The following is a 25,484-nucleotide window of genomic DNA, read 5'->3' as shown; positions in this document are numbered from 1 at the left end:
TTGCACTGGTGAAATTTGTCTATCCCCATATCACAGTCTTAATTATTATAGTTTTATAATACATTTTTATATCTCCTCTGACATTTTCCTCCTACTGCCTCCTTCTCCTTTTCTTTCTTTTATGTTTTGGCTATTAGTCAGCCTTTGGGTTTTTTTTGTATGAATTTTAGAATCCATTTGTTAAATTCCTTTTAAAAACATTTATGGAGTTTTAATGGAAATTGCTTTTTGCAGAATGATTTAGGGGAGAATTGACATATTTTTAATACTGACTCTTTCTATCCACGAATCTGGTTTATAGTCCTCGATTTATTCAGGTCTTCATTAATGTCTTTCAATAAAGTTTTATAATTTTCCCTTCACACTTTTGCCCAGTTTAAAAATATCTTATTTTCTGTTCCCTCCTTATTTGTGTTGCTTTTTTCAGTGATACATTACAAAATTGTATCTTCTGGTTATGGCTGATATTTGGATGCATGTGTAGTATGGTTTCTCAATTCTCTCTGTCTTTCTCTGCCTTTATTTGTGACCCAGGAAGCTGGTGTCTAACAAACTGCATCACTTGGTTGGGCTAATGGGAGGCACCTGTAGATGAGAGGCAAGGAGAAAGGTCACAGTTATCTATTTCCTGAGATCCCTTCTTGTAGGCTTGTGGTTTGGCAGTGACTTTATTTCTCTATGTAAGACCACAACTTCTGCCAAATAAGTCCCTTTCTCTGGTAACTATGACCTTCCTTTGTCCTTTCAAGGCCAGGAGTGGTAGCAGCTTCCTAAAGCTAAAAACGTCTTGAGGCTTCACTATACCTTGTTCATTCACTGAACTCTGCCCTTCCTTTGTAAAGAGTCCATTTATTACAATCAACCCAGTCATCTTTTCCAGCTCTCTTTATATTATTGATTTCTCATTTAATTTAACTGTGGTCTGAGCATACTGTATGATTGCTATGATTTTAAATTTGTGAAGATGTGCTTCATAGCCCAGAATATGGTCTATCTTAGTAAATATTCCATGAGAGCTTGAGAAAAATGTGCATTTTGCTGTTGTTGGGTAATTTAATCTATAGGAGTCCATTATATTCAGTTGATTGATGGTCCTGTGGAGTTTAGCTATATCCTTACTTATTTTCTGCTTGTTGTATCTATCCATTTCTGATAAAGGGTGTTGATGTCTCTAAAGTGTATTCCTCTGTTTTAATTAGTTTTTTTTTTGTTGTTGTTTTTGTTTGTTTGTTTTTTGAGACAGTCTCACTCTGTTGTCAAGGCTGGAGTGCAGTGGCCTGATCTCGGCTCACTGCAACCTCCACCCACCGAGTTCAAGCGATTCTCCTGCCTCAGCCTCCCAAGTAGCTGGGATCACATGTGACTGCCATCACGCCCAGCTAATTTTTGTATTTTTAGTAGAGATGGGTTTTCACCATCTTGGCCAGGCTGGTCTTGATCTCCTGACCTCGTGATCCACCTGCCTTGGCCTCTCAAAGTGCTGGGATTACAAGTGTGAGCCACCGCACCCAGCCAATTAGTTTTTTCCTCATGTATTTTGATGTGCTGTTTTTAGACAGATATGTTTAAAGGATTGTTATGTCTTCTTGGAGAAGTGATTCCTTTATCATCAAGTAATACCCTTCTTTATCCCTAATAATTTTCCTTGCTCTGAAGTTTGCTCTGTCTGAAATTATTATAGCTACTGTAGTTTTCTTTTTCATCATGGTATATATTTCTCTTCCTATTTACCTTTAATCTATATATGTCTTTTTATTTATTTACTATTTATTTATTTATTTTGAGACAGAGTTTCATTCTTGTTGCCCAGGCTGGAGTGCAATGGCGTGATCTTGGCACACCGCAACCTCCACCTCCTGGGTTCAAGCGATTCTCCTGCCTCAGCCTCCCGAGTAGCTGGGATTACAGGCATGCACCACCATGCCCAGCTAATTTTGTATTTTTAGTAGAGACTGGGTTTCTCCATGTTGGTCAGGCTGGGCTCGAACTCCCGACCTCAGGTGATCCACCACCTTGGCCTCCCAAAGTGCTGGGATTACAGGAGTGAGCCACCGTGCCCGGCCTGTATATGTCTTTATATTTAAAGTGAGTTTCTTGTAGTCACCATATAGTTGGGTTTTATTTTTTAATCCACTTTGACAATCTCTGTCTTTAATTGGTATTTTTAGACTATTGATGTTTAAAATGATTATTGTTATAGTTGGATTAATATCTACCATGTTTGTTGCTATTTTCTATTTGTTGCCTGATATGGTTTGGCTGTGTCCCCACCTAAATCTCATCTTGAATTGTAGCTCCCATAATTCCCACCTGTTTTGGGAGGGACCCGGTGGAGTTAATTGACTCATGGGGGTGGTTTCACCCACACTGTTCTCATGGTAGTGAATAAGTTTTATGAGATCTGATGGTTTTATAAGTGGAAACCCCTTTCACTTGGTTTTCCTTCTGTCTTTCTTGCCTGCCACCATGTAAGACATGCCTTTTGTCCCCACCCAAATCTCATCTTGAATTGTAGCTCCCATAATTCCCCCCTGTTGTGGGAGGGACCCGGTGGAGTTAATTGACTCATGGGGATGGTTTCACCCACACTGTTCTCGTGGTAGTGAATAAGTTTTATGAGATCTGATGGTTTTATAAGTGGAAACCCCTTTCACTTGGTTTTCCTTCCCTCTTTTGCCTGCCACCATGTGAGACATGCCTTTTGTCCCCACCCAAATCTCATCTTGAATTGTAGCTCCCATAATTCCCACATGTTGTGGGAGGGACCCAGTGGAGTTAATTGACTCATGGGGGTGGTTTCACCCACACTGTTCTCATGGTAGTGAATAAGTTTTATGAGATCTGATGGTTTGATAAGTGGAAACCCCTTTCACTTGGTTTTCCTTCTGTCTTTCTTGCCTGCCACCATGTGAGACATGCCTTTTGTCCCCACCCAAATCTCATCTTGAATTGTAGCTCCCATAATTCCCACATGTTGTGGGAGGGACCCAGTGGAGTTAATTGACTCATGGGGGTGGTTTTGCCCACACTGTTCTTGTGGTAGTGAATAAGTTTTATGAGATCTGATGGTTTGATAAGTGGAAACCCCTTTCACTTGGTTTTCCTTCCCTCTCTTGCCTGCCACCATGTGAGACCTGCCTTTTGCCTTCTGCCATGATTGTGAGGCCTCCCCAGCCATGTGGAACTGTGAGTCCATTAAACCTCTTTTTGTTTATAAATCACCCAGTCTCAGGTATGTCTTCATCAGCAGCATAAAATCAAACTAATACATTGCCCTTGTTCTTTGTTACTATTTTTGTCTCTACTCTTTTTCTGCCTTTTGTGTTTTTTACCAAGCATTTTATATGATTCCATTTTCTCTCCTTTCTTAGCATATCAATTATACTTCTTTTTAAAATACTTTTTTTAATGGTTGCCCTAGAGTTCACAATATACATTTACAACTAACATAAAAGTCCTCTTTCAAATACAACTATACTGCTTCATGAATAGTGCAAGTATGTTATAATAACAACATAATTCTAATTATTCCCTCCCAGCCCTGCATTACTGCTTTATTTTGTGTAATTACTGTGTAATTACACTTACACTTAAACTGTAATCATCAAATATATTGTTGCTATTATTTTGAACAAGCTATTATCTGTTAGATGAACTAAGAATAAGAAAAAACTATTTTACCCTCAATTATTTCTTCTCTGATGCTCTTCCTTTCTTTATGTGGATCTGAGTTTCTGACCTGTATTATTTTCCTTCTGTCTGAAGAACTTCTTTTAGCATTTCTAGCAAGGCAAGTGTACTGGCAACAAATTCTCCCAATTTTTGTTTGCCTGAGAAAGTCTGTGTTTCTGCTTTACCTGTGAAGGATTTTCACAGGATACAGAATTCTAGCTTGGTTCAGTTTTATTTTCCTTTCAACCCTAAATATTTCACTCCACTTTCCTCTTACTTGCATGGTTTCCAAGGAGAAGTCAGATGGAATCATTATCTTTGCCCCTCTATAGGTGTATTACTCTAGCTTCCCTCAGTGATCTTTCACTTTCTGTAGGTTGAATATGATATAACTAGGTATAGTTATTTTGTGTTGTTTTTGTTTTTTGTTTATCCTTCTTGGTGTTCTCTGATCTTCCTGAATCTGTTGTTTGGTGTGTGACAATTAGGAGAAATTCTCAGGCATAATTACCTCAAATGTTGCTTCTGTTCTTTTTTTTTTTCTTTTGAGATGGAGCCTTGATCTTGTTGCCTAGGCTGGAGTGCAATGGTGTGATCTTGGCTCACTGCAACATCCACCTCCCAGGTTCAAGTGATTCTCCTACCTCAGCCTCCCAAGTAGCTGGGATTACAGGTGTCCACCACCAAGCCTGGCTAATTTTTGTATTTTTATTTTTATTTTTTATTTTATTTTATTTTTTTTGAGACAGAGTCTCGCTCTGTTGCCCAGGCTGGAGTGCAGTGGTGTGATTCCAGCTCACTGCAAGCTCCGCCTCCTGGGTTCACGCCATTCTCCTGCTTCAGCCTCCTGAGTAGCCGGGACTCAGGTGCCTGACCCCACGCCTGGCTAGTTTTTTTTGTATTTTCAGTAGAGACGGGGTTTCACCATGTTAGCCAGGATGGTCTCGATCTCCTGACCTCATGATCTGCCCTCCTCGGCCTCCCAAAGTGCTGGGATTACAGGCATGAGCCGCTGCACCCGGCCCTGTTCCTTTCTTTCTTCTCCTTCTGGTATTCCCATTCCCATTACACGTATTTACACCTCTGTAGTTGTCCCACAGTTCTTGGATATTCTGTCCTGTTTTTTTCAGGCTTTATTAATGTAGCCTCAAGTTCAGAGATTCTTTCCTCAGCCATGTCCAGCCTACTAATAAGCTCATCAAAGGGAATTTTAATTTTTATAGCAGTATTCTTATCTTTAGCATTTCTTTTTTATTCTTTCTTAGAATTTTCATCTCTCTGCCTTCATTTTCCATCTGTTCTTGCACCTTGTCTACTTTATCCACTAGGGCCCTTAGCATATTAATCATAGTTGTTTTAGATTCATGATCTGATAATTCCAACATTGCTATCACACCAGGGTCCAGTTCAGTTCTGGTGCTTATTCCATCTCTGCAAATGGCATTTTTGTTTCTTTGTTTTTGTTTTGTTTTTGACTTTTAGTATGCCTTGTAATTCTTTGTTGAAAGGCAGACATAATTTGCTGAGTCAAGGGAACTGCAGTAAATAGGCCTTTAGTAATGTGGTGGTGAGGTGTGAAGAGAAGGAAAGCATTTTACGGGCCTGTGATTAGGTCTCCTGGTGAGTCTGTCCTGCTGGGTTGTGAACCTCATAAGTACTTCTCAGGTTTGTTTTTTGTTTTACACCCCTTTAGGCGGCACAGTGTCCATAAAGGGAGCTGGAGTTGAGGACTTCCCTCCTCCAAAATGGAAAACTAGAGGGAGCTGGAGCTGGGCATTTTATTTCCCCCAGGTCAGTTAGGTTCTGATAAAACCCCAGTAGGGTAGGCTCTGGTAAACTAGTTTCTGTTGAGGTGAGGCCTTTTTAAGAAGAACAGAATGTTTTAACCTATTTCAAAATGGTTCCTTTTCCTTTCCACCTGCTGTAAACCCCAGGAGATTTTTCTCTGCTCTTCACTGCGAGAATCTGGTAGAACTCCTGGAGGTAAAACTCACAAAAGCAGAAGGTGGGGGACGCCTCATTACTGTGGGGTGCTGAAGACTGACTCGGTCCTCCTGAAAGAGCAGGGTGAGGGGGGCTGATGACTGTGGGGGGGCTGATGACTGCCTGGGTCCTCCTGAAAGAGCAGGGTGCGGGGGGCCTGATGGCTGTGGGGGTGGCTGATGACTGCCTGGGTCCTCCTGAAAGTTTTCCCTTTCAGACCGGTGAACACTGAGCCTCCAGAAATTTACCAACTACAGTTGCGGTTTTCCTCCTCCAGTGCGGGTTCTTGCAGAGGTGGAACTCTGCTTTGGTAAGTTGTGATTGTCTGTATCCACCTGTTTATCTCTCTAATTCTGGGGGCAGCAGTTTGCCCAGAGGTCTCACTTCTCTGATGGTTCTAAAAAGAGTTGTTGATTTTTCAGGTTTTTGGTTTTTTTTTTCAGCTCTTTGCTTGTTTTTAGGTCAGAGCATCAACTTTTTTTTTTTTTTTTTTTTTTTTTTTGAGATGAAATCTTGCTCTGTCGCCCAGGCTGGAGTGCAGTGGTGCGATCTTGGCTCACTGCAAGCTCCGCCTCCTGGGTTCACACCATTCTCCTGCCTCAGCCTCCCGAGTAGCTGGAACTACAGGTGCCCGCCACCATGCCTGGCTAATTTTTTTGTATTTTAGTAGAGACAGGGTTTCACCATGTTAGCCAGGATGGTCTCGATCTCCTGACCTCATGATCCACCTGCCTTGGCCTCCCAAAGTGCTGGGATTACAGGTGTGAGCCACCGTGCCCAGCCCAGAGCATCAACTTTCAAGCTCCTTACATGATGGACCCAATTAATTATCTTTCTGAGTATGCCATCGGTTTCATAATGGGACCTTGACTGATACAGTCATTGGTATCGGAATTGGTCCCAAGAAACGGACTCTCAGAATGGGATTCTAGGACTGGCTTGCTCATACATTTGATGAACACAGGGATAAATCCTTGCTGAGGGGAAACAGAACACGGGGAGCTTACGTCACACAGTAGCACCTCAGTTCCTCAAGTTCTCATCAACAGCAGCATGGGGTACCATGCACGTGGAGGGAAAATAGATGGGGAATCACATGGCTGAGACACGCAGTTGCTTCAGCAAAGATGGGGATTACAAAGACTGTGGAATGGGCTGGCTTCCTCTGACGGCTCTAGAAAGTGTTCACAAAGGAACAGGACAATTCAAGCCTCAGATGTGCCAACGCCTCCAGTGAAAGACCACTGGGAACACACCTGTAATGGAGCAAGCTGGGTTTATCACTCGTTGCAGTGAAGCAGAGCACACACACACCCTGGAGAACTACAGGTTAACTTCGTAAGAGGGCACCGGAAAGGACTTACGGTGGCATTGGGGTTTGTGGAGGTACTCTGGGGAGGGTTTAAGGAAGTGGGGTTTTGTTCTGGGTTTGATGCAGTCAGGAAGCAGGGGTAGTTCCATGACTAGGCTTCTTTTTGTTTTTCCTTTTTTTTTTTTTTTTTGTGAAGGAGTTTTGCTGTCGTTGCTCAGGCTGGAGTGCAATCACGCCATTTCAGCTCACTGCAACCTCCGTCTCCCGGGTTCAAGCAATTCTCCTGCCTCAGCCTCCCGAGTAGCTGGAATTACAGGGATGTGCCACCACGCCTGGCTGATTTTGTATTTTTAGTAGAGACGGGGTTTCTCCATGTTGGTCAGGCTGGTCTCAAACTCCCGACCTCAGGTGATCTGCCCGCTTTAGCCTCCCAAAGTGCTGGGATTACAGGCACCTACCACCACGCCTGGCTAATTTTTTGTATTTTTAGTAGAGACTGGGTTTCACCATGTCAGCCAGGCTGGTCACGAACTCCCAACCTCAGGTGATCCACCCACTTCGGCCTCCCAAAGTGCTGGGATCACAGGTGTGAGCCACTGCACCTGGCTGATTAGGCTTCTTAGTAATTTTTCTCTAGAAGGAGGGAAGAGTAGGCAGAGGCTAAAGTTGTAGTTGGTAAAGCAGCAGCTGTCAGACTGGCCAGGGTAGGTGATCTGGTCATTTGTCTTGGACAGTATTCAGACGTGATTAGAGAGTGGTGTGTTTTTGTACCGAGGCATCATGACCACAGAGTGGCCTTGTACGATGCGACTCTCCAGCGAAGCTGATATGTTTAACAGAACACCACGCCCTAACTGGGAGTGCCAGGCCAGCTCATAGCAACACCAAGGCCTCACTGAAAGAGAGCATTTTCACCTCTTTCTCTGATGGAAATTGTGAAAGCCTCAGTGGAGACTTGACAGGAACTTCTTATCTACACCAGCTTCAGGGCAGATATGGCTGAGGCACTTAGCAAAGAAAAGGAGAACGTGAAATGGATGGTGGACTAAGGAAGCTATGAGTATCACCACAGGCCTCATCACAGATACAGAAATGGAGAATACAGCAGTTGTATATTCTGTTTCTGGTTATTGTTTTCCCTAACAAGTCACAGTTGGTAGCTAATGCTCCAATTCTTGCTGTAGGTGGTAATATATCTTAGTTGACCCACCCATGAAAATATGGTGGCGAATGGCACCTTGTGTTTCTCCTATGCTGGGAACACAGGGCTTTTTGTCCAGAACAAAGAATAAGAATCTAAGTAAAAAACAGTATAAAGAGACAAAGAAGGTGGCTGGGTGCAGGGGCTCACGCCTGTAATCCCAGCACTTTGGGAGGAGGCGGATGGATCACCTGAGGTCAGGAGTTTGAGACCAGCTTGGCCAACATGGTGAAACCCTGTCTCTACTAAAAACACAAAAATTAGCCAGGCGTGGCAGCATGCGCCTGTAGTCCCAGCTACTTGGGGGGCTGAGGCAGGAGAATCGCTTGAACCCGGGAGATGGAGGTTGCAATGAGCTGAGATTGTGCCACTGCATTCCAGCCTGGGTGACAGAGTGAGACTGTGTCAAAAAAAAAAAAAAAAAAAAAGAGAGAGAGAGACAAAGAAGGTTATTATATAATGATAAAGGGATCAACTCAGCAAAACGACGTAGCAATTCTACACAAATATGCACCCAACACCAGAGCACCCATATATATAAAATCAACACCATTTAATCTAAAGGGAGACGTAGACTCCAATACAATAATAGCAGCGTCAATAGCCCACTCTCAGCATTAGACAGATCATCTAGACAGAAAATTAACAAAGAATCATTGGACCAAATGTAAATTACACACTAGACCAAATGGACCTGACAAATGTTTACAGCACATTCCGTGCAGCAGCTACAGAATACACATTCTTCTCATCAGCTACACAGAACATTCTCCAGGTTCAACCCTATGTCAGGACACAAAACAAGCCTCAACAAGTTTTTAAAAATCAAAATAATATCAAGAAACTTCTCAGACTACAATAGAATAAAAACTGGAAATCAATAACGAGAACTTTGGAAACTGTACAAATACATGGAAATTAAACAATGTGCTCCTGCTGGGTGCAGTGGCTCATGCCTGTAATCCAGCATTTTGGGAGGCCAAGGCAGGGGGATCACCTGAGGTCAGGAGTTTAAGACCAGCCTGGCCAACATGGTGAAACCATGTTCTACAAAAATACAAATATTAGCTGGGCATGGTGGTGGGCACCTGTAATCCCAGTTACTTGGAAGGCTGAGGCAGGAGAATCACTTGAACACGGGAGGTGGAGGTTGCAGTGAGCCAAGACCATGTCATTGTACTCCAGCCTGGGCGACAGAGTGAGACTCCATCTCAAAAAAAGAAAAAAAACAAAAACAAAAACAAAAAACAATGTGCTCTTGAACAACCACTGGATCAGGAAGGCATTTAGGAGTAAACCAAAAAACTTACTGGAAATAAATGAAAATAAAAGCACAACATAGAAAAAACTATACAGCAAAAGCAGTGCTAAAAGGGAAGTTAATAGCAGTAAATGCTTACCTCAAAAAATAGAAAGATTTTAAATAAATCATCAAATGATGTACCTCAAGGAATTAGAAAAGCAAGAACAATCCAAATCCAAAATTAGTAAAGGAAAGAAATAATAAAGGTCAGAGCAGAACTAAACAAAATAAGAGAGTAAAAAGATGCAAAGGATCAACAAAACAAAATGTTGGTTATTTTGAAAAAAAAAAAGTTGGTTATTTTGAAAAAATAAACAAAATCAATAAACCTCTTGCTAGACTAACAAAGAAAAAAGAAAAGAGACTCAAATAAGCACAATCAGAAATTAGAAAGGAGACCATTACATCTGATACCACAGAAGACAAAAGATCATCAGAAACTATTATGAACAACTATACACACTAACAAACTGGAAAACCTAAAGAAAATGGATAAATTCCTAGGCACATACAACCTACCAAGATTGAATCAGGAAGAAACAGAAACCCTGAACAGACCAACAATGACTAATGGGATTGAATCTATAATAAAAAGTCTCCCAGGCCGGGTGCAGTGGCTCACGCCTGTAATCCCAGCACTTGGGGAGGCCGAGGCGGGCAGATCATGAGGTACAGAGATCGAGACCACGGTGAAACCCCGTCTCTACTAAAAATACAAAAAAATTAGCCGGGCGTGGTGGCTGGCGCCTGTAGTCCCAGCTACTTGGGAGGCTGAGGCAGGAGAATGGCGTGAATCCAGGAGGCAGAGGTTGCAGTGAGCAGAGATTGCACCACTGCACTCCAGCCTGGGCGACAGAGAAAGACTCCATCTCAAAACAAAACAAAACAAGTCTCCCAATGCAGAAAAGTCCAGGACCAGATAGCTTCACTACCAAATTCGACCAAACATTCAAAGAAAAACTAATACCAGTTCTCCTCAAGCTATTCCCAAAAAAATTAAGAGGAGGGAATTCTCCCTAACTCATTCTACAAGGCCAGCATCACCCTGATACCCAGACAAGTATATAAGGAAAAAATACGACTATAGGCCAATGTCCCTGGTGAACATAGACATAAAAATTCTCAATAAAATACTAGCAAACTGAATCCAACAGCACATGAAAAAGATAATATGCCATGACCAAGTGGGAGTTATCCCAGGGATGCAAGGATGGTTCAACATATGTAAATCAATAAACGTGATACATCACATCAACAGAATGAAGGACAAAAATCATATGATCATCTCAATAGACACAGAGAAAAGCATTTAATAAAATTCAACATCCCTTTATGATGAAAACTCTCAACAAACTTGTATAGAAGGAACATACCTCAATATAGTAAGGACCATATATGGCAAACCCACAGCTAACATCATGCTGAATGGGGAAAAGTTGAAAGCCTTTCCTCTAAGATCTGGAACAAGACAAGGATGCTTACTTTCACTACTTCTATTCAACATAATACTGGAAGTTCTAGCCAGAGCAATCAGGCAAGAGAAAGAAATAAAAGGCAAAAAAAAAAAAAAGAGAGGAAAATAATAATTCAAATTGTCCCTCTTTGAAGATGATATAATCTTATATTTGGAAAAACCTAAGGACTCCACCAAAAAATTATTAGATCTGGTAAATAAATTCAGTAAGGTTGCATGATATAAAATCAACATACAAAAATCAGTAGTGCTTCTATACACCAACAATGAAATAGCTGACAAAGAAATCAAGAAGACAATTCCATTTACTACAGCTACAAAAAAAATAGGAATAAATTTAACCAAGTAGTTGAAAGATTTCCACAAGTAAAACTACAAAACACTGATGAAAAGAATTGAAGATGATGCAAACAAATGGAAAGATGTCCCATGCTCACCGATCGGAAAAATTAATATTGTTAAAATGACTATACTGCCCAAAACAATCTACAGATTCAATACAATGCCTATCAAAATACCAACATCATTTTTCACAGCAATAGAAAAAACAATCCTAAAATATTTATGGAACAAAAAAAGAGCCCAAATAGCCAAAGCAATCCTGAGCAGAAAGAACAAAGCTGGAGGCATCACATTATCCAACTTCAAAATATACTACAAAAGTATCAAAACCACAACAGCATTGTATTCATATAAAAACAGACACATAGACCAATGGAACAGAAGAGAGAATCCAGAAATAAATCCACATACTTACAGCCAATTGATTTCTGACAAAGGCACCAAAAACACACAGTGGGGAAAGGACACCCTCTTCAATAAATGGTGCTTGGAAAATTGGACATCCATATGAAGAAGAATGAAACTGGACTCCTATCTCCCACCATCTGCAAAAGTCAACTCAAGATGAATTAAAGACTTAAAGTAAGACCTGAAAGTATAAAACTACTAGAAGAAAACACAGGAAAAACACTTAAGGACACTGGTCTAGGCAAAGATTTTATGGCTAAGATCTTAAAAGCACAGGCAATAAAAACAAAATAGACAAATGGGACTATATTAAACTAAAAAGCTTCTGCACAGCAAAGGGAATTATCAACAGAGTGAGGAGACAACCTGTTGAATGGGAGAAAATATTTGCAAAGTATTCATCCAACAAGGGACTAATATCCAGAATATACAAACAACTCAACAGTAAAAAATCAAAAAATCCCACTTAAAAGTGGGCAAAGGACATGAACAGACATTTCTTTTCTTTTTTTTTTTTTTTTTTTTTTTTTGAGAAAGAGTCTTGCTTTGTCGCCCAGGCTGGAGTGCAGTGGCATGATCTCAGCTCACTGCAACCTCTGCCTCCCGGATTCAAGCAATTCTCCTGCCTCAGCCTCCCAAGTAGCTGGGATTACAGGCATGTGCTGCCACGCCAGGCTAATTTTTTTTTTTTTTTTTGTATTTTTAGAAGAGATGGGGTTTCACCATGTTGGCCAGGCTGGTCTTGAACTCCTGACCTCAAGTGATCCACCTACCTTGGCCTCCCAAAGTGTTGGGATTACAGGCGTGAGCCACCACGCCCAGCCTGTATGTCTTCTTTTTAGAAATTTGTAGGTACTGTTAATACATTTAGACTAACTCTGTCATATATATTGAAAATGTTTTCATTAACCTTTTATTATTGAGATAAAACTTACATCCATACATCAAAATGCACAAATCATAAGTTTACAATCATGTGAGTTTTGATAAATTTACACATTGGTATAACCACTCCATCCCAATCAAGATATATAATCTTTCTACCACCCCAGAAAGTTCCCTCATGGTCCTGTCTAGTCAATCTCCAGTCCCTCACCTCCAACACACATAGATAACCACTGTTCTGAAATACATCGCCATAACATTTTGCAAGATATTTCAATTGACATATAATTTTTTTTCTTTTAGCACTTTAAAGATGTCACTCCATTCACATGACTTACATTCTTTCCAATGAGAAGTCTGCTATTACTCTAATCTTCATTCTTCTGGATGTAATGTGTCATTTTCCTCTGTCTGCTTTTAAGAGTTTCTCCTTGCTTTCTGTTATCAGCAGTGAGAATATGATATGACTAAGTGTTTTGTTTATTTGTTTGGAATCCATTGCTTCCTAAATATTTTGTTTGGTGCCTACCATTAATTTGGAGAATTATTGGCCATTATTTCTTCAGATTTTCTGCCTCATTCTCCATTTTTCTTCTGGAATTCTGATAATGCTTAAGTCAGATCATGTGGCTGTAAGCTTAATGACTTAAAACAACACATACTTATCTCACAGTTTCTGTGGGGCAGGAGTTCAGGCACAGCTTAGCTGGCTTATTGTTGGGTCTTATGAGGCTATAATTAAGGTGTCAGCTGGGTTGCATTCTCATCTGGAGGCTTGACTGGGGAAGGATCAAAGCCCCCTCAGATTCTTGGCAGAATTTGTTTCCTTGAAGTTGTGGGAATTATGGCACCTTGCCTCTTCAAAGCCAGCAACTGAGAGACCCTTGAGAATAAGTCTGAGAGCAAGATGGAGTCTTTTATAACATCAGGTAATCATGGGAGGGACATCCCATCACCACTGCCGTATTCTGTTGTTTAAAAGCAAGCCACAGGCTCTGTCCACCCTCAAGATGAGAGGATTATTCAAGGATGTGAACACCAGGAGGCAGGGACCATGCGTCTACCTTAAAACCTGTCCACCCCATAGGGGAAGAATATTAAGGCAAGAGCTGAATCTAGTGTCTAGCGGAGGTCCTGGTGGGAGATATAGATTTTAGGATCATCAGCATATGGATGGCATTTAAAGGAATGGAACTGGATGAGCTCACTGAGGATGTAGATAGAAAACATGTGCAAGGACTGAGCCATGAGGTGAGGCACTCCGATGTTAAGGAGTCAAAGTGTTACCAGTGCACTCTGGCATCTTGTAATCTCCCAGGATAGAAATAAAGAGAGATCAGCAGACATAGCAGCGAGGAGAAAGAGAAATCTTTATTTAGCTTGTGCACAAGGAAGTCAGCACCATGAAAGGCAAACGGTGGGCTGCCACGTGGGTGGCACGTGGGTTAGTTTCACAGGGAAGGGATTGGTCCAGGCATGGATAGGAGGGGTTTGTCTAGTGCTTCTCAGTAGCTTTGCATGCTTCTTCATGCATCGCATGCAACATTCACATTTTAAATCTCTACCCCTAGGTGTGATTTTTAGCATGAAAATGAGGAAGGGGTAACTATAGTTGAAGTATAAGTCTAACTGCACATGTGGGGCCCGGGGAAGTCCCTAGGCCCCTAAAGCAGGAACTTGTGGTTAATAGCTTCTTGGGTCTTGTGCTGTGGACTGGCTGGAAGTTAAGCTACAACTTCATGAAGGGGCTTTCGTTCTTTTTCTCTACACCCCATCAAAACAGGCAAGCGGCCAGGCTGCCGGTTTTAAAAGGAGAGACTGGTAACCGAGACCTGAAGATGTGGTCTTTGGGATAAGAGGAAAGTGAGAGCACATGGTGTCCTGGACGGGAAGTGAAGAAAGCATGTGTAGCAAGAATGACTATCGATTCTGCTGTAGTTCCCGGAGGACGAGGACTGAGAACTGACCACTAACAATATAGAGAGATCACTGACAAGAGTTTTTAGTGGAGTGGTTGTGTTACCCAAAAAGCGTCCTGATCCAGACCCCAAAAGAGGATTCTTGGATCTTGTGCAAGAAAGAATTCCAGGCCAGTCCACAGAGTAAAGTGAAAGCAAGTTTATTAAGGCAGTGAAGGAATAAAATAATGGCTACTCCATAGAGCAGGGTGTTCCCAAAAGCACGAGGAGGAAGGCGTCCACCTGGGTACGCTTGTTTATATGTAAGATAAAAGCCAAAAAACATCACGGGGGAGACGTGCTGTACTATCTGGGCTCGTCAAAGGATTGCTAATCTTTGCGTAACGCCTGTCCTCCGCAAGCATCTATATCATTATCTTTAAAGCGAAACTTCAACTAAGAATGCTTCTTGTACTTAAGATACCCGGACATCGGGACCTAAGTCCCGGGTCTGCTGCGTAAACGTTTATTAACCTGTTCCCGTGACCGTAAAAGCCCGACTCCTGGGGATGCAGCCAGCGGGGTTCAGCCTCAGTTTACCCAGCGCTGTTCGAGCTGGAGTCGCTCTGGCTGGAGCGCCTGACCGCGAGGGGCGAGGTCAGGCCGGACTGGGGTTGTCCGGAGCGAGCAGGAGGGGAGCGGGGCTCCTGCGGAGCGGCACGGCGGGGCGGCCGAGGGCAGGGCGGGCTCGAGCTCGGGCTCTTCTGGCAGCGCCTCCATCCCCGTTCCGTTCACCCGGCAGCCGCCCCGTGGAGGAACCGCGCCCCATCTTTAGCCCTTTGAAACAGAAAGGCCCTTCCTCCCGCAGGCAGCTGAGGGAAAGATCGCGCTGGAGGGGATGTCGGGTCTGCCACTGTTTTGTTCCGGGCCACAGTTCCCTCCCTTCTCCGAGCGGGTCGCACGTCCGAAGGTCACCCCCACCAGGTGGCTAGGCCCTGCCGCCACTCGACAGAGGACCGAGGAGGAACCAACCCACTGCCCAGACTGCAGCGCCGCCACGCTTGGGCCCGCGCCGACGACCGTCATGACTGGGCATGCGCAGACGGCCCCGCCGGGAGCCATTTCGCCTGGCTGCGGCGCTCGAGGAAAGAGCCGGTGCGCAGGCGCCGGGCGAGAGGCGGTGCCTGCCCGACCCTGGAGCGCGCGTGCGCGCCAGAGCCGGAAGGGGCGGTGCCTGGCGCGGCGCCTGCGCAATGGGGCGGTGCCGGGGGCGGGGCGCGGCGGCTGTCAGCTGACTGTGGCGGCGGCGGCCTCGAGGTGACAACTGTCTCCGTCGCAGGCTCCGGCGGGGGCGCAGGAGGTCGCCCGGCGCGTCACTGTCGGGTCGGCGAGCCACGGGGGCCGCCGCAGCACCATGGCGACCACCGTCAGCACTCAGCGCGGGCCGGTGAGGCAGCCGGGCGAGGGTCGGGCGGGGGCGGCGACCTGCGGTTGCGGGCGGGGCCTCGGGCCAGAGCTACTGCTCAGCTGCGGCTGCCGGGCCGGCTCCTCGGCTCTCCCGGGGCACGCGGGGCGCCCGGCTGGCCGGAGGGGAGCGGCGGCGTCCACACCTCGGGGCGGGGCGGGCCGGACGGACGCGCCCACGCTGCGGGAGGCTTGAGCTCACCGCCGCGCCCGGGCAGAGCTTTGGGGAGGCGGCCCCGGGGGAGGGGGCCTGCGCCTGTTGTGAGCCCCAGATGGAGGCGGGCCCCGTGCCCCATGGTGCCCCAGAGGGAGGTAGGCCCCGCTCCCCAATGGTCTGCAGATGGAGGAGGGCCCCGTGCCCCACGGTGCCCAGATGGAGGCGGCCCCGAGCTCTGACGGTCTCCCGAATGGAGGAGGGCCCCGCACCCTAATGGTCCCCCAGGTGGAGGCGGCCCCTTTACCCTAATGGTCCCCTAGATGGATGCGGGCCCTGCACCCTGATGGCCCCCCAGGTGGAGGCGGGTCCCGCACCCTGATGGCCCCCCCAGGTGGAGGCGGGTCCCGCACCCTGATGGCCCCCCCAGGTGGAGGCGGGCCTACACTCTAGTTGGTCCCATAGATGGAGACTGTTTCCTCTTTCTCCTTTACACAGAGTGAGGGCAGTGGTGACCACTTCTTGGGCCCAGTTGTGTCCCCAGTTAGTGGCCACCGTGCAGAGCCTCAGTTTCTTCATTTGCAAATGAGAGGATAGGCGCCAAAACTTCAGAGAATCTTTCCTGCTCTGAATTCTCTCCCGAGGGTTGCCTGTCAGTTTCTTCTATAGCATTAATATTGCAGGAGAGCTGGTGTAGACTGACTCAGAGATGATGGGCTCCTGGCGTGAGTGGCCTCCTGGCTCACTGTTAGGGCCTTCTTGCATTGCTGTAAAGGAATACCGAGACTGGGTCATTTGTAAGAAAAGAGATTTAATTGGCTCCCGGTTCTGCAGGGTGTACAGGTAGCATGGTGCCGGCATCTGCTCCTGGGGAGGCCTCTGGAAGCTTCCAGTCGTGGCGGAAGGCCAAGTGGGAGCTTACACGTCACATGGCGAAAGCGGCAAGAGAGTTGGGGGTGGGGAGGTGCCACACACTGTAATGACCAGATCTTATGAGAACTCACTATCACCGGGACAGCACCAAGCCACGAGGGATCTGTCCCTGTGACCCACACACCCACCCTGCCAGGCCCCACCTCCAACATTGGGGATCATAATTCAGCGTGAGATTTGGCGGGGACACAGATTCAAACCGTGTCACTCACTGAGGCTGGGCTGGGGCGGGCTGTCGTGAGCGGTGCAGTTTTTGTCAACACTGGCTCTGAACATGCCGTGGGTGGAAAAAGTCCTTTTTCACGATGCTCCAAGGTCCCTGCACTCGCGCAGCCCAGTACTGGATGTGGTGGAGGGGTCACCAGGGCTCCCCACCCTTAACCCTTACCCAGGACTGTATCCACAAGTCCTGGTGTTTCTCCTGAGGAGATAATTCTTCAGGTAGAACATTTTTTCTGAGTTTAGAATGAAGCCCCAGGTTTGGGGCATAGCTGCTTTTTCTGAGGACTTTGAAGGAAACCTCCTGACACTTAGGAGACTCAGGTGTGGAGCCTACGGGTCGGCAGAGGTCCTGGACGGCCTCTGAGACTCAGGTGTGGAGCCTGCGGGTCGGCAGAGGTCCTGGACGGCCTCTGATGTCAGTGTCTCTACCTCTTCATCTTTACTCCACCACAGTGCGTCCCCGCAAGTTGCTGTGGCAGCCAGGTGCTCCTTTCTGCCTAACCGGAGGCTCATAGCAACAAGGGAACCAGCACCCTGCCTTTGTGTCCTCCTGGAGAGCAGGGGGGCATGGTGGCCAGGCAGGATGGCCCCTTCCTTGCTGTGTGGTCTGGGAGACATCCTCAGCCTCCTGGGAACTTGTCCCTTATCTGGAACCCCACTGGGGTGTAGGACTGGGTTTGAATGCATTGGGTGCTGAGCATGCAAGGAGCAGTGGGAGGCAGGCCCTTTCTGTTCTGAGGGGCACCGGCATGCAGCGCTGTTACACCCGCGATGAGGAAGTGGAAGCGGCAGGAGACGTTCTCACACGCGGGGCCTGTGCTGACAAGTGCTGAGGTGTCGTTAGAATCTCCTCTTGCCCGGTGCCTCCTGGGCTGTTTCCATCATGTAGACGAGCAGGTATTTCAGGGGCACCCCCGCTGACCAGTAAATGCACAGTAACATCAGGTCTGGCTCGGAGCTGCCAGGGTCTCTAAGAAGGTGTTGCAGCAACGGGGGTCTCAAGTGCTGCTTGGAGTACATGTGACTTAATCAACCAGCGTTACCGACTGTGGCGTTTAGGATCGCCACGATGCAGGGGACAACCAGGTGGTTCCTGCCACTGGGATCTTCCAGGGCAGCACGGTAGACATGGCAGCACATAAGGACAGCTGAGCCATGTGGTGACGGCCCGGTGGGTCTGTGATCTTAAGGGACAGGTGCTGGGAGAGTTTGTAAATGGTGGCCTCACCAGGGCTGGGTGTTGGGGTGAGGACGTGACATCTCTCGGAGGAGGAGTGGGAGTGGGGGTTGGGCTGGGAGGGGAGGGCACAGAAAGAGAGGCGTGGGGTCTGGAGGTGGAGAGGAGGGAGCCCCAGGGGCTGAGGATGGAGGGAGGCAGGAGCTGGAGGCCGCCGGAGGGTCCTGGGCACAGGAGGACTGGACTTGCCCTGGAGTTTACCGGGTCAGCGCAGCACTCTGTGAAGTGTTGCCTGGCACACCCAAGGCAGGGCCCGCCTTGGCACCAGCCTGCTTCGCTGAGCATAAGCCACCTCAGCCCCTCTGAATTAACTCATAGTGGGCCTTTAGCCAGTTACTAGCACCTAGAGGAGCCCTGCTTTTGCAGGATGTCTTGACACAGTATTTATCGTGTCCTCCTGTTACACTTGTGGTGCCGGAGGGGCAGGAGGTTAAGCAGGGTGCTCGGCTTTCCAGCAGAAAGAGATGCTCCCCAGGGTCCGGGAGCAGGACTCTGGCTCGGGAGACCCTGACTGTGGTCTAGCCGTTGCCTCCCTCTAGTGATGAGGGGAGACAGCAAGATCCCATGGGCCGTGAAGGAGCAGAGGGGCTGCTAATGGGGTCCTGGGAGGGTTCTTTTGTCCTTGGGTAGAGGGAGCTTCAGGGGCCCAGGTGGGTAGGTGTGGAGAGGATGTGTGTGAAGCTAGCCAGCCCGGCATCGTTGTGAGAGAATCATACCGTGTTTAGATCTTCAGGATAATGTTTCCCTGAATAGCCACCAAGGGATGCTTCAGCCCTGGGCAGTGCTTCCCTCACGTTTCAAAAAAGCCAGTATTTTGGAAAGATAACCTTTTTTCAATATCGTCCGCACATTATCAGAAAGCATGGGTAAGTACCTGCAAGGAGTACTGTGGGGGCCCCTGCGAGGAGTATCGAGGAGTACTGTGTGGACCTCTGCGAGGGGTACCGTGTGGACCTCTGCGAGGGGTACCGTGTGGACCCCTGCCTTCTGCAGTGAGATCTCGGGATGTTTGCAGGAGACTCCGCTTCAGCCATCGCGGTGCTGTCAGAGAGGCCTCCTTGGTAGAGGTGGTTGCGCCGTGCTGTGTCCAGGCTGCTCCAACTCCTTGTCCTGCTTTTGGAGGTGCTGGTTGACCATGGAGTCCAGCTGGAGGCGGCCTGGCCCCTCCTTTCTTCCCTGAGAGGCCTGTTCCTGTCCAGGTCCCCTCACTCTTCACATCGTTGATAATTCCTGCCGAATCGGTGACTTCGTTAGGGATGGCAGAGGGTAGTTTCTGAACTTTATCACTTCTTTGGTGTTTATTAACTGGGATTGTTTGTAAAGATTAGCTTTCCCCATCAACCAGTGTCGGCTGGCTGTCCTGAAACACAGTTCGTGAAGGCAAGGCAAGCGAGATGCTTTTCCCTCACCTTCCCGTACCTCAAGGAGAGAGTTGCCTTTCTTTGTAGATGTGTGTGGGCTTTCTCTCCCCCTGAGTGTCGTGAGGAGCCCATGGATTTTCCTGCATCTTGTGTGTCTGATCCAGTGGCACTTACCCGTCTCCGCTGGCTCTGGTGGGCTCTTCCTGGGAGGGTGTCCGTTCCTGCTGACTGCACCTGAGCCAGCGGGAAACGCACTCACCGCCTCCTCACGAGTCCTTTCTCTCTGGGTCCCTGTGAACGTTTGCGCTGGATTTTTTAGGCCGGGTTGTGAGTGTGTACAGGTGTAGAATTGCTGTGCTTGCCTGGAAATCACATCTTTTCACTGTGTGGGGACCCACGGGCCTCTTGGAAGATAAAGGCCTCTTGCCTTTAATTATTTTGTCTGATACTGGCACGGCCACTCCAGCTATCTTTTAGAGAGTATTCACCTAATACTTTTTCCTTCTTTGATTTTACATTTTTCTGAAAATTTTTGTTTAAGATAGGTGCACCATCGACAGCACATAGCTGGATTTTTAAAAAGTCAAATCTTAGAAGACTAAGTCTTTTGATGGGAATGTACTAGTTTCATATTTCTAGTTACAGACGCCTAGATGGATACACAGATTTACAGATTTTTTACATGTTTTCTTTTGTGCTTTTATTTGTCCTACATTTTCTTATTTTTTTTTCTCTCATTGCCTTTTGGATTTATTAAATGGAGTTTTAAAAAATTCAGTTGTTTATCTCAAGTACATACACACTGTGCTGGGAAAGTACAGGGGCTCTCCTGGAAATGGTAACATGCACTTATTAGCTTCTGCCGTGAGGGAGTCTCTGAGTGAACTCTGGCTCCGGAGGTTGCCCGGCTGAAGAATAATTAAAGAAGAAGTTAATCATTGTCTGTGCCACCTCCTGATCCACGCGGAGACCTCGGCCGCCCCATCCCGGCGCTTGTACTGCTGTGCCTTGTGTGGGTGCCGCCTCCCCTTGGGGCTCCCGCAGGAACGTGTTGCTTCTCTCGAGTCAGTGCTTGTTTAGATTTCCTTCTGTGTTTCTCTTTTCTTATCCCTTCTGATGTCTCAGGACTTCCATTTGGGGTCACTTTCCTTTAGCTTCAGGTTCATCTTTTAGAATTTTCCTTGCTGGCAAACTTGATTTTTGCTTGTACATGCCTTTTCTCTGTGTCCTGACAGCTATTTTTGTGTGTGGAACTCCGGGTGGACGGTACTCCAGGTAGACAGTACTCCGGGTGGACGGTCACTTGTCCTCAGTGCCTCGAAGGTGGGACCCCGCCCTCTCCTGGCTCCTGGAGTGGCTGCTGAGCAGTCCAGGAGTGGACGTCCCTTCCTCCGGCTTTCCTTCGTTTTTGCCCCTCTCTTTGCTGCCTTCTGAATACGCTGCTTCTGGCCTGCCTCCCAGTTCACTTGAGGTCTTTTTTTTTTTTTTTTTTTTTACACGGAGGCTTGCTCTGTAGCCCAGGCTGGAGTGCAGTGGCACAATCTCAACTCACTGCAACCTCTTCCTCCCAGGTTCAAGCAATTTTCCTGCCTCAGACTCCCAAGTAGCTGGGATTACAGGCGTCCGCTACCACGCCCAGCTAATTTTTGTATTTTTAGTAGAGATGGGGTTTCACCATGTTGGCCAGGCCATTCTGGAACTCCTGGTCTCAAGTGATCCGCCCACCTCGGTCTCCCAAAGTGTTGAGATTACAGGCGTGAGCCACTGCACCCGGCCCCAGCCTCTGTTCATCTGGGCCTCTAACACTGTCCCTTGACCTGCCCGACAGGCCCCTGGTTAGGCCTGCTGTGCAAGTGTTTCCTGTCCCTGAGTCACTGTCTCCAGATCCTGCGGGCCCTGCCCTGGCACCGTGCTGGTGAGGCCTGCCTTGCTGCCCTGTGGGAAGTGCAGCGTGCCCCTGCCACCCGGCCTTGCCCTGTTTCTTTGCTCAGCGCCTCCTGCCGTTAGCATACAGCATAACTCATGATGCTTCCCGTTTGTTTTCTTCCACTCACGTGTAAGCACCACAGGAGCAGGGGTGCACCAGCACCTTACCATGGAAGCCTCAGGCACACAGTGACATGCAGAGGCCGCCGCAGTGCGCGCCCCGTGCCTGGCGCCCAGGGCCTGCCACGTCACACGCCGTCCCTCTCTGGATCTCTGTCCGCCCTTGGCCCGCTGCTTGACTGGCTTTTGTTTCATCTGAATGAGAACGGGTTTTCTGCCTCTGCCTTGCTTGACCGTCCCAGCACTTAGGATGCAAGCCTGCGTGCAGTGGAGTTCCTGGCGGAGACCGCATTTAAAGTCGCTTGTTCTGTAGTCAGCTTTTATAATCTATGCTTATTCTCATTCCGTCCTGTACTCTTCCCTTTCTCCGCTCTTCAGCTTACACGAGTTCGTTTCAATACTGTCATCTCCCAGCTTCCTTACACAAATTCTAGTGTTTGCTTCGAGACTTCAGCAGAGCCAGGGAACCTCCCGGCATGTTGGCTTTGAAGCGCCTGTTGTGTTTTGTATAATTAAAGGAAGAGGGGAGGGGGTGATAGGAAGAGGGAAGGAAAGCCCTGTCTGAGGAAGGCCCCGGAAGGGGAGACAAGGCACAGCGAATGAGTGCTCAGCGAGGGCTTCTGGGAGGGGCTGCAGAGCGGCCGTGGGAGGAGGTTGTGGGAACTGGGGACACGGTCACCACTGCCCGTCCACACTGGCGTGGGAGCTGCCTTGCCAAGAGCAGATGCGTGAAATGCCACTTGTTTGCCCAAGGGTTGTTTATTGAACGTGCCAGTGCCAGGAGGCTGGCGTGGAGCGTGAGGCCGAGGCTGGCTGGAGTGCCAGGGGCTGCGGGGTCAGGGACTGGTCCAGCTTTTGGATGCTGGTGCTGTGCAGGGTGGTGGGTGAGGGAGCCAGCAGCTGAGTGGGCGTGGGGAATTGCAGTTTTCCTTCTAGCCTTATTTTGGAAAATGCTAAACTTACAGGGCAATGGCAGTGGCCACCAGTGAGCGTCGGTGAGTCCTTTACCTCTGCAGGGCTCCCCTCTTGGCTGTGAGTGTACAGGCCCGGGCGCTTCAGTCTCTGAAACCCTGTGCACTGAGGGGTCAGTCAGCCGGGCAGAGGGACCGCCAGGGCCACCCAGGGTCTGTCCTGACTGCCCACGGCCCTGTGTCTCAGCCCTGGTGCGCGTTCCCGCCCTCTTGCACCCCCGGGTCTGGATGTGAATCACACAGGTGTGCGGGCATCGGGTGGACGGGCCATTTCTCCTGGGCCAGAGTGAGCTCTGACCTGGGTGTGAACCTAGCAGCAGACATCCCCTGTAGGACAGTGGTCTGGAGCAGGCCCCTTGCAGGGCCTTCAAGGCAGGGCCAGCCCCTCAGACACAGCAGGGAGGCTGGTGATGACCTGGGCTCCAGGTTCTCAGCTTCATCTGGACCAACTGTGCCATTCTATGTGAGTCCTGGCGCCCTGACCGAGTCTGAGGCTCCCTTCCTAGCAGACACTCAGACCTCACCCAAGAGGCTTGTGAAACTGACTTCCGCCCATATCCCTAGGTGTTGCTACTACGGGGGATTTATTTCTCTCTGTTTCATTAGCTTCCTCTGTCCCTTTAGCCACGAGCCCAGCCCAGGTCTTCCTGCTGTGGGTCCCAGCTCTGAAAGTCACGTTGAATCGTGGCCATGTTAGGAACTGGAGAAACCCAGGGCTCAGGGTACAGAGTTTCACTAGTTGGGCTTCTGTGTTGGGGCCTCCATGGGCTGGCTTTGTGGCTTCAGGAGCCCTTGACGCTTGTTCTCAATGTGGGGGTGATATTGACCCTGAGAGGACACAAGCGGTTCTTGGGGGAGGAAAATCCTGGGATTTGGCAGCCGTGTGTGCCTCCCCAGCCCAGCTCCTGGAATTCTTGTTCCTGAGTATTTCATTGTCCCTGGGTTTTCTTGGCGTCCCAGCACATGGATACGGAGTTCTCGGAAGCCCACAACACGTGTGCGAGCTCAGGCCTGCTGTGAGGTGGGCGGGGAGGGTGGGCAGGCGCCTGTGGATGCCGTTTGTGTGGGATCCTCAGTGCTGGTGTGAGACTCTGGCTTGGAGAATTGAATGAGAATTATCGACATTTTGTGATTTAGTTCCACAGAACATATTTAGCCCATCGCTAATGATGTCAGTTTGCTGAAAGAATACCAGGCAGCCAGTTAAAAGGTACTTTCTCACATCAAGCAAAAGCTTCAGTTCACTAAGGATATTTTTTACTGTGTTTATATAAGTTGTTTATTTGTACGTGTGATTTGGTACATTACAATTTATGTAAATAAATTACACTCAATGCTGCTCAGCACAGTCATGCAGTGTTAGAAGCGTTTTAGTTTTTAATTTAACCTAATTTGACTTAGTTATGCCAACCTGGCGTCAGCGCCGAGACTCGTTAGAGCCCTGCTTGCAGTGTTTACGTGCCAAATGCAGGTGCACGCATGGCACACAAACACAAACAGCACCTCCGCAGCGTCATGGGGTGGGAACAGTGAGAAGGTTTAAAAAGGCTCCGCAGAGGGCCAGTCATGGAAGTGGCCAGGAAACCCTGGTCTCCTGCTGCCTGCATGTGGCCAGCCGTGCCCCCAGGGTGTCTGTGGGGCGGCTCCTTGGGGCGATGTCTCCTGGCAGGCCTGAGGCCAGGACTGCGTGTGTTCAGGACTCCACGTCCTGGGCTGAGCTGGGCTCTTCCTGGACTCTGTCAGGCAGAAAGTGTGGCCCAAGGAAGCAGCGGCTCTCTCAGTCGGAAACGTATTCATAACAGGTGTTAGGCAGAAAGTGTGGCCCAAGGAAGCAGCGGCTCTCTCCATTGGAAATGTGTCACCAGCAGGAATATTCACAGTGGGTGTTTAATTTGTGTGCTTAAAAAGAAAAATCAGCTTTGGGTTGACTACACACATTGCATGACAGAAGAATTAAGACTTTATTTCTGTGCCAAAACTAAAACTTAGACTTGAAGAGAAATTGTTTTAAATAGAAGTGAATTTTGGAGATCTCTTTTCTTTCGTGTGGAAAGGTGCGCTGCAGTGGTTTAGAGCTCTGGCGTCAGTGAGGGAGGAGTGGTTGTCAGTCACAGGCGTGCGTCATGATCCTCTGAGAGCATCACATGGGGGAGGAGAATCAGCAATTCCAAGAAATTTGAAGTTACATTTTTAAACTTTATTTAAAACAGACTAATATTTATAAAAGTAGCTTTTATTTTCAGAGAAGATAAAATGCAGAGAGCTCTGTGGGATGAGAGCCCTACCCTGTCCTTTTTATTTTAAAAGTAATTCACGAATGTTTTTAAAAAGTTTCTAAAAATAACTAGCAGGATATAAAAGTATAAATAAATTAAAATAGAATCTTCCCTGCCTGTTTCCCTCGAGTTCCATTCCTGAATGCTCCTCCAGAGTTGGTGTCAGCAGAGGCCTCCTTATGGCTCCCTGCAGCAGGTCGTGCCGCACCTCCGCCTCCTCCTCCGCCCCCCGAGTCTCCATGTGTTCGCGGCAGGGACCGACGGCTCCTGTTGAGGCCACGTGGCAATGCGCTGGGTGGATGTGCCTGGCTGGTGGACGGGGCGTTTTGACGGCACAGGTGA

At 47.7% G+C, this 25,484-nt stretch overlaps 1 protein-coding gene across 1 annotated transcript in view; it reads left to right on the top strand.

The window, feature by feature from the left end:
* Positions 1-15,706: 15,706 nt before the first annotated feature.
* TOLLIP (toll interacting protein) overlaps positions 15,707-25,484 on the top strand; it is a 35,901-nt gene continuing 26,123 nt past the window's right edge. The window contains exon 1 of the mRNA XM_054438566.2: positions 15,707-15,925. Within this exon, the coding sequence (XP_054294541.1) occupies positions 15,893-15,925 (33 nt within the window). The 5' untranslated portion in view covers positions 15,707-15,892. The remainder of the gene's footprint in view (positions 15,926-25,484) is intronic.

Source organism: Pongo pygmaeus, chromosome 9 (genome assembly GCF_028885625.2).
Source record: "Pongo pygmaeus isolate AG05252 chromosome 9, NHGRI_mPonPyg2-v2.0_pri, whole genome shotgun sequence".
Lineage (NCBI taxonomy): Eukaryota > Metazoa > Chordata > Mammalia > Primates > Hominidae > Pongo > Pongo pygmaeus.
Note: the sequence above shows the minus strand (reverse complement) of the source record. Positions and strands in the feature narration are given on the sequence as shown.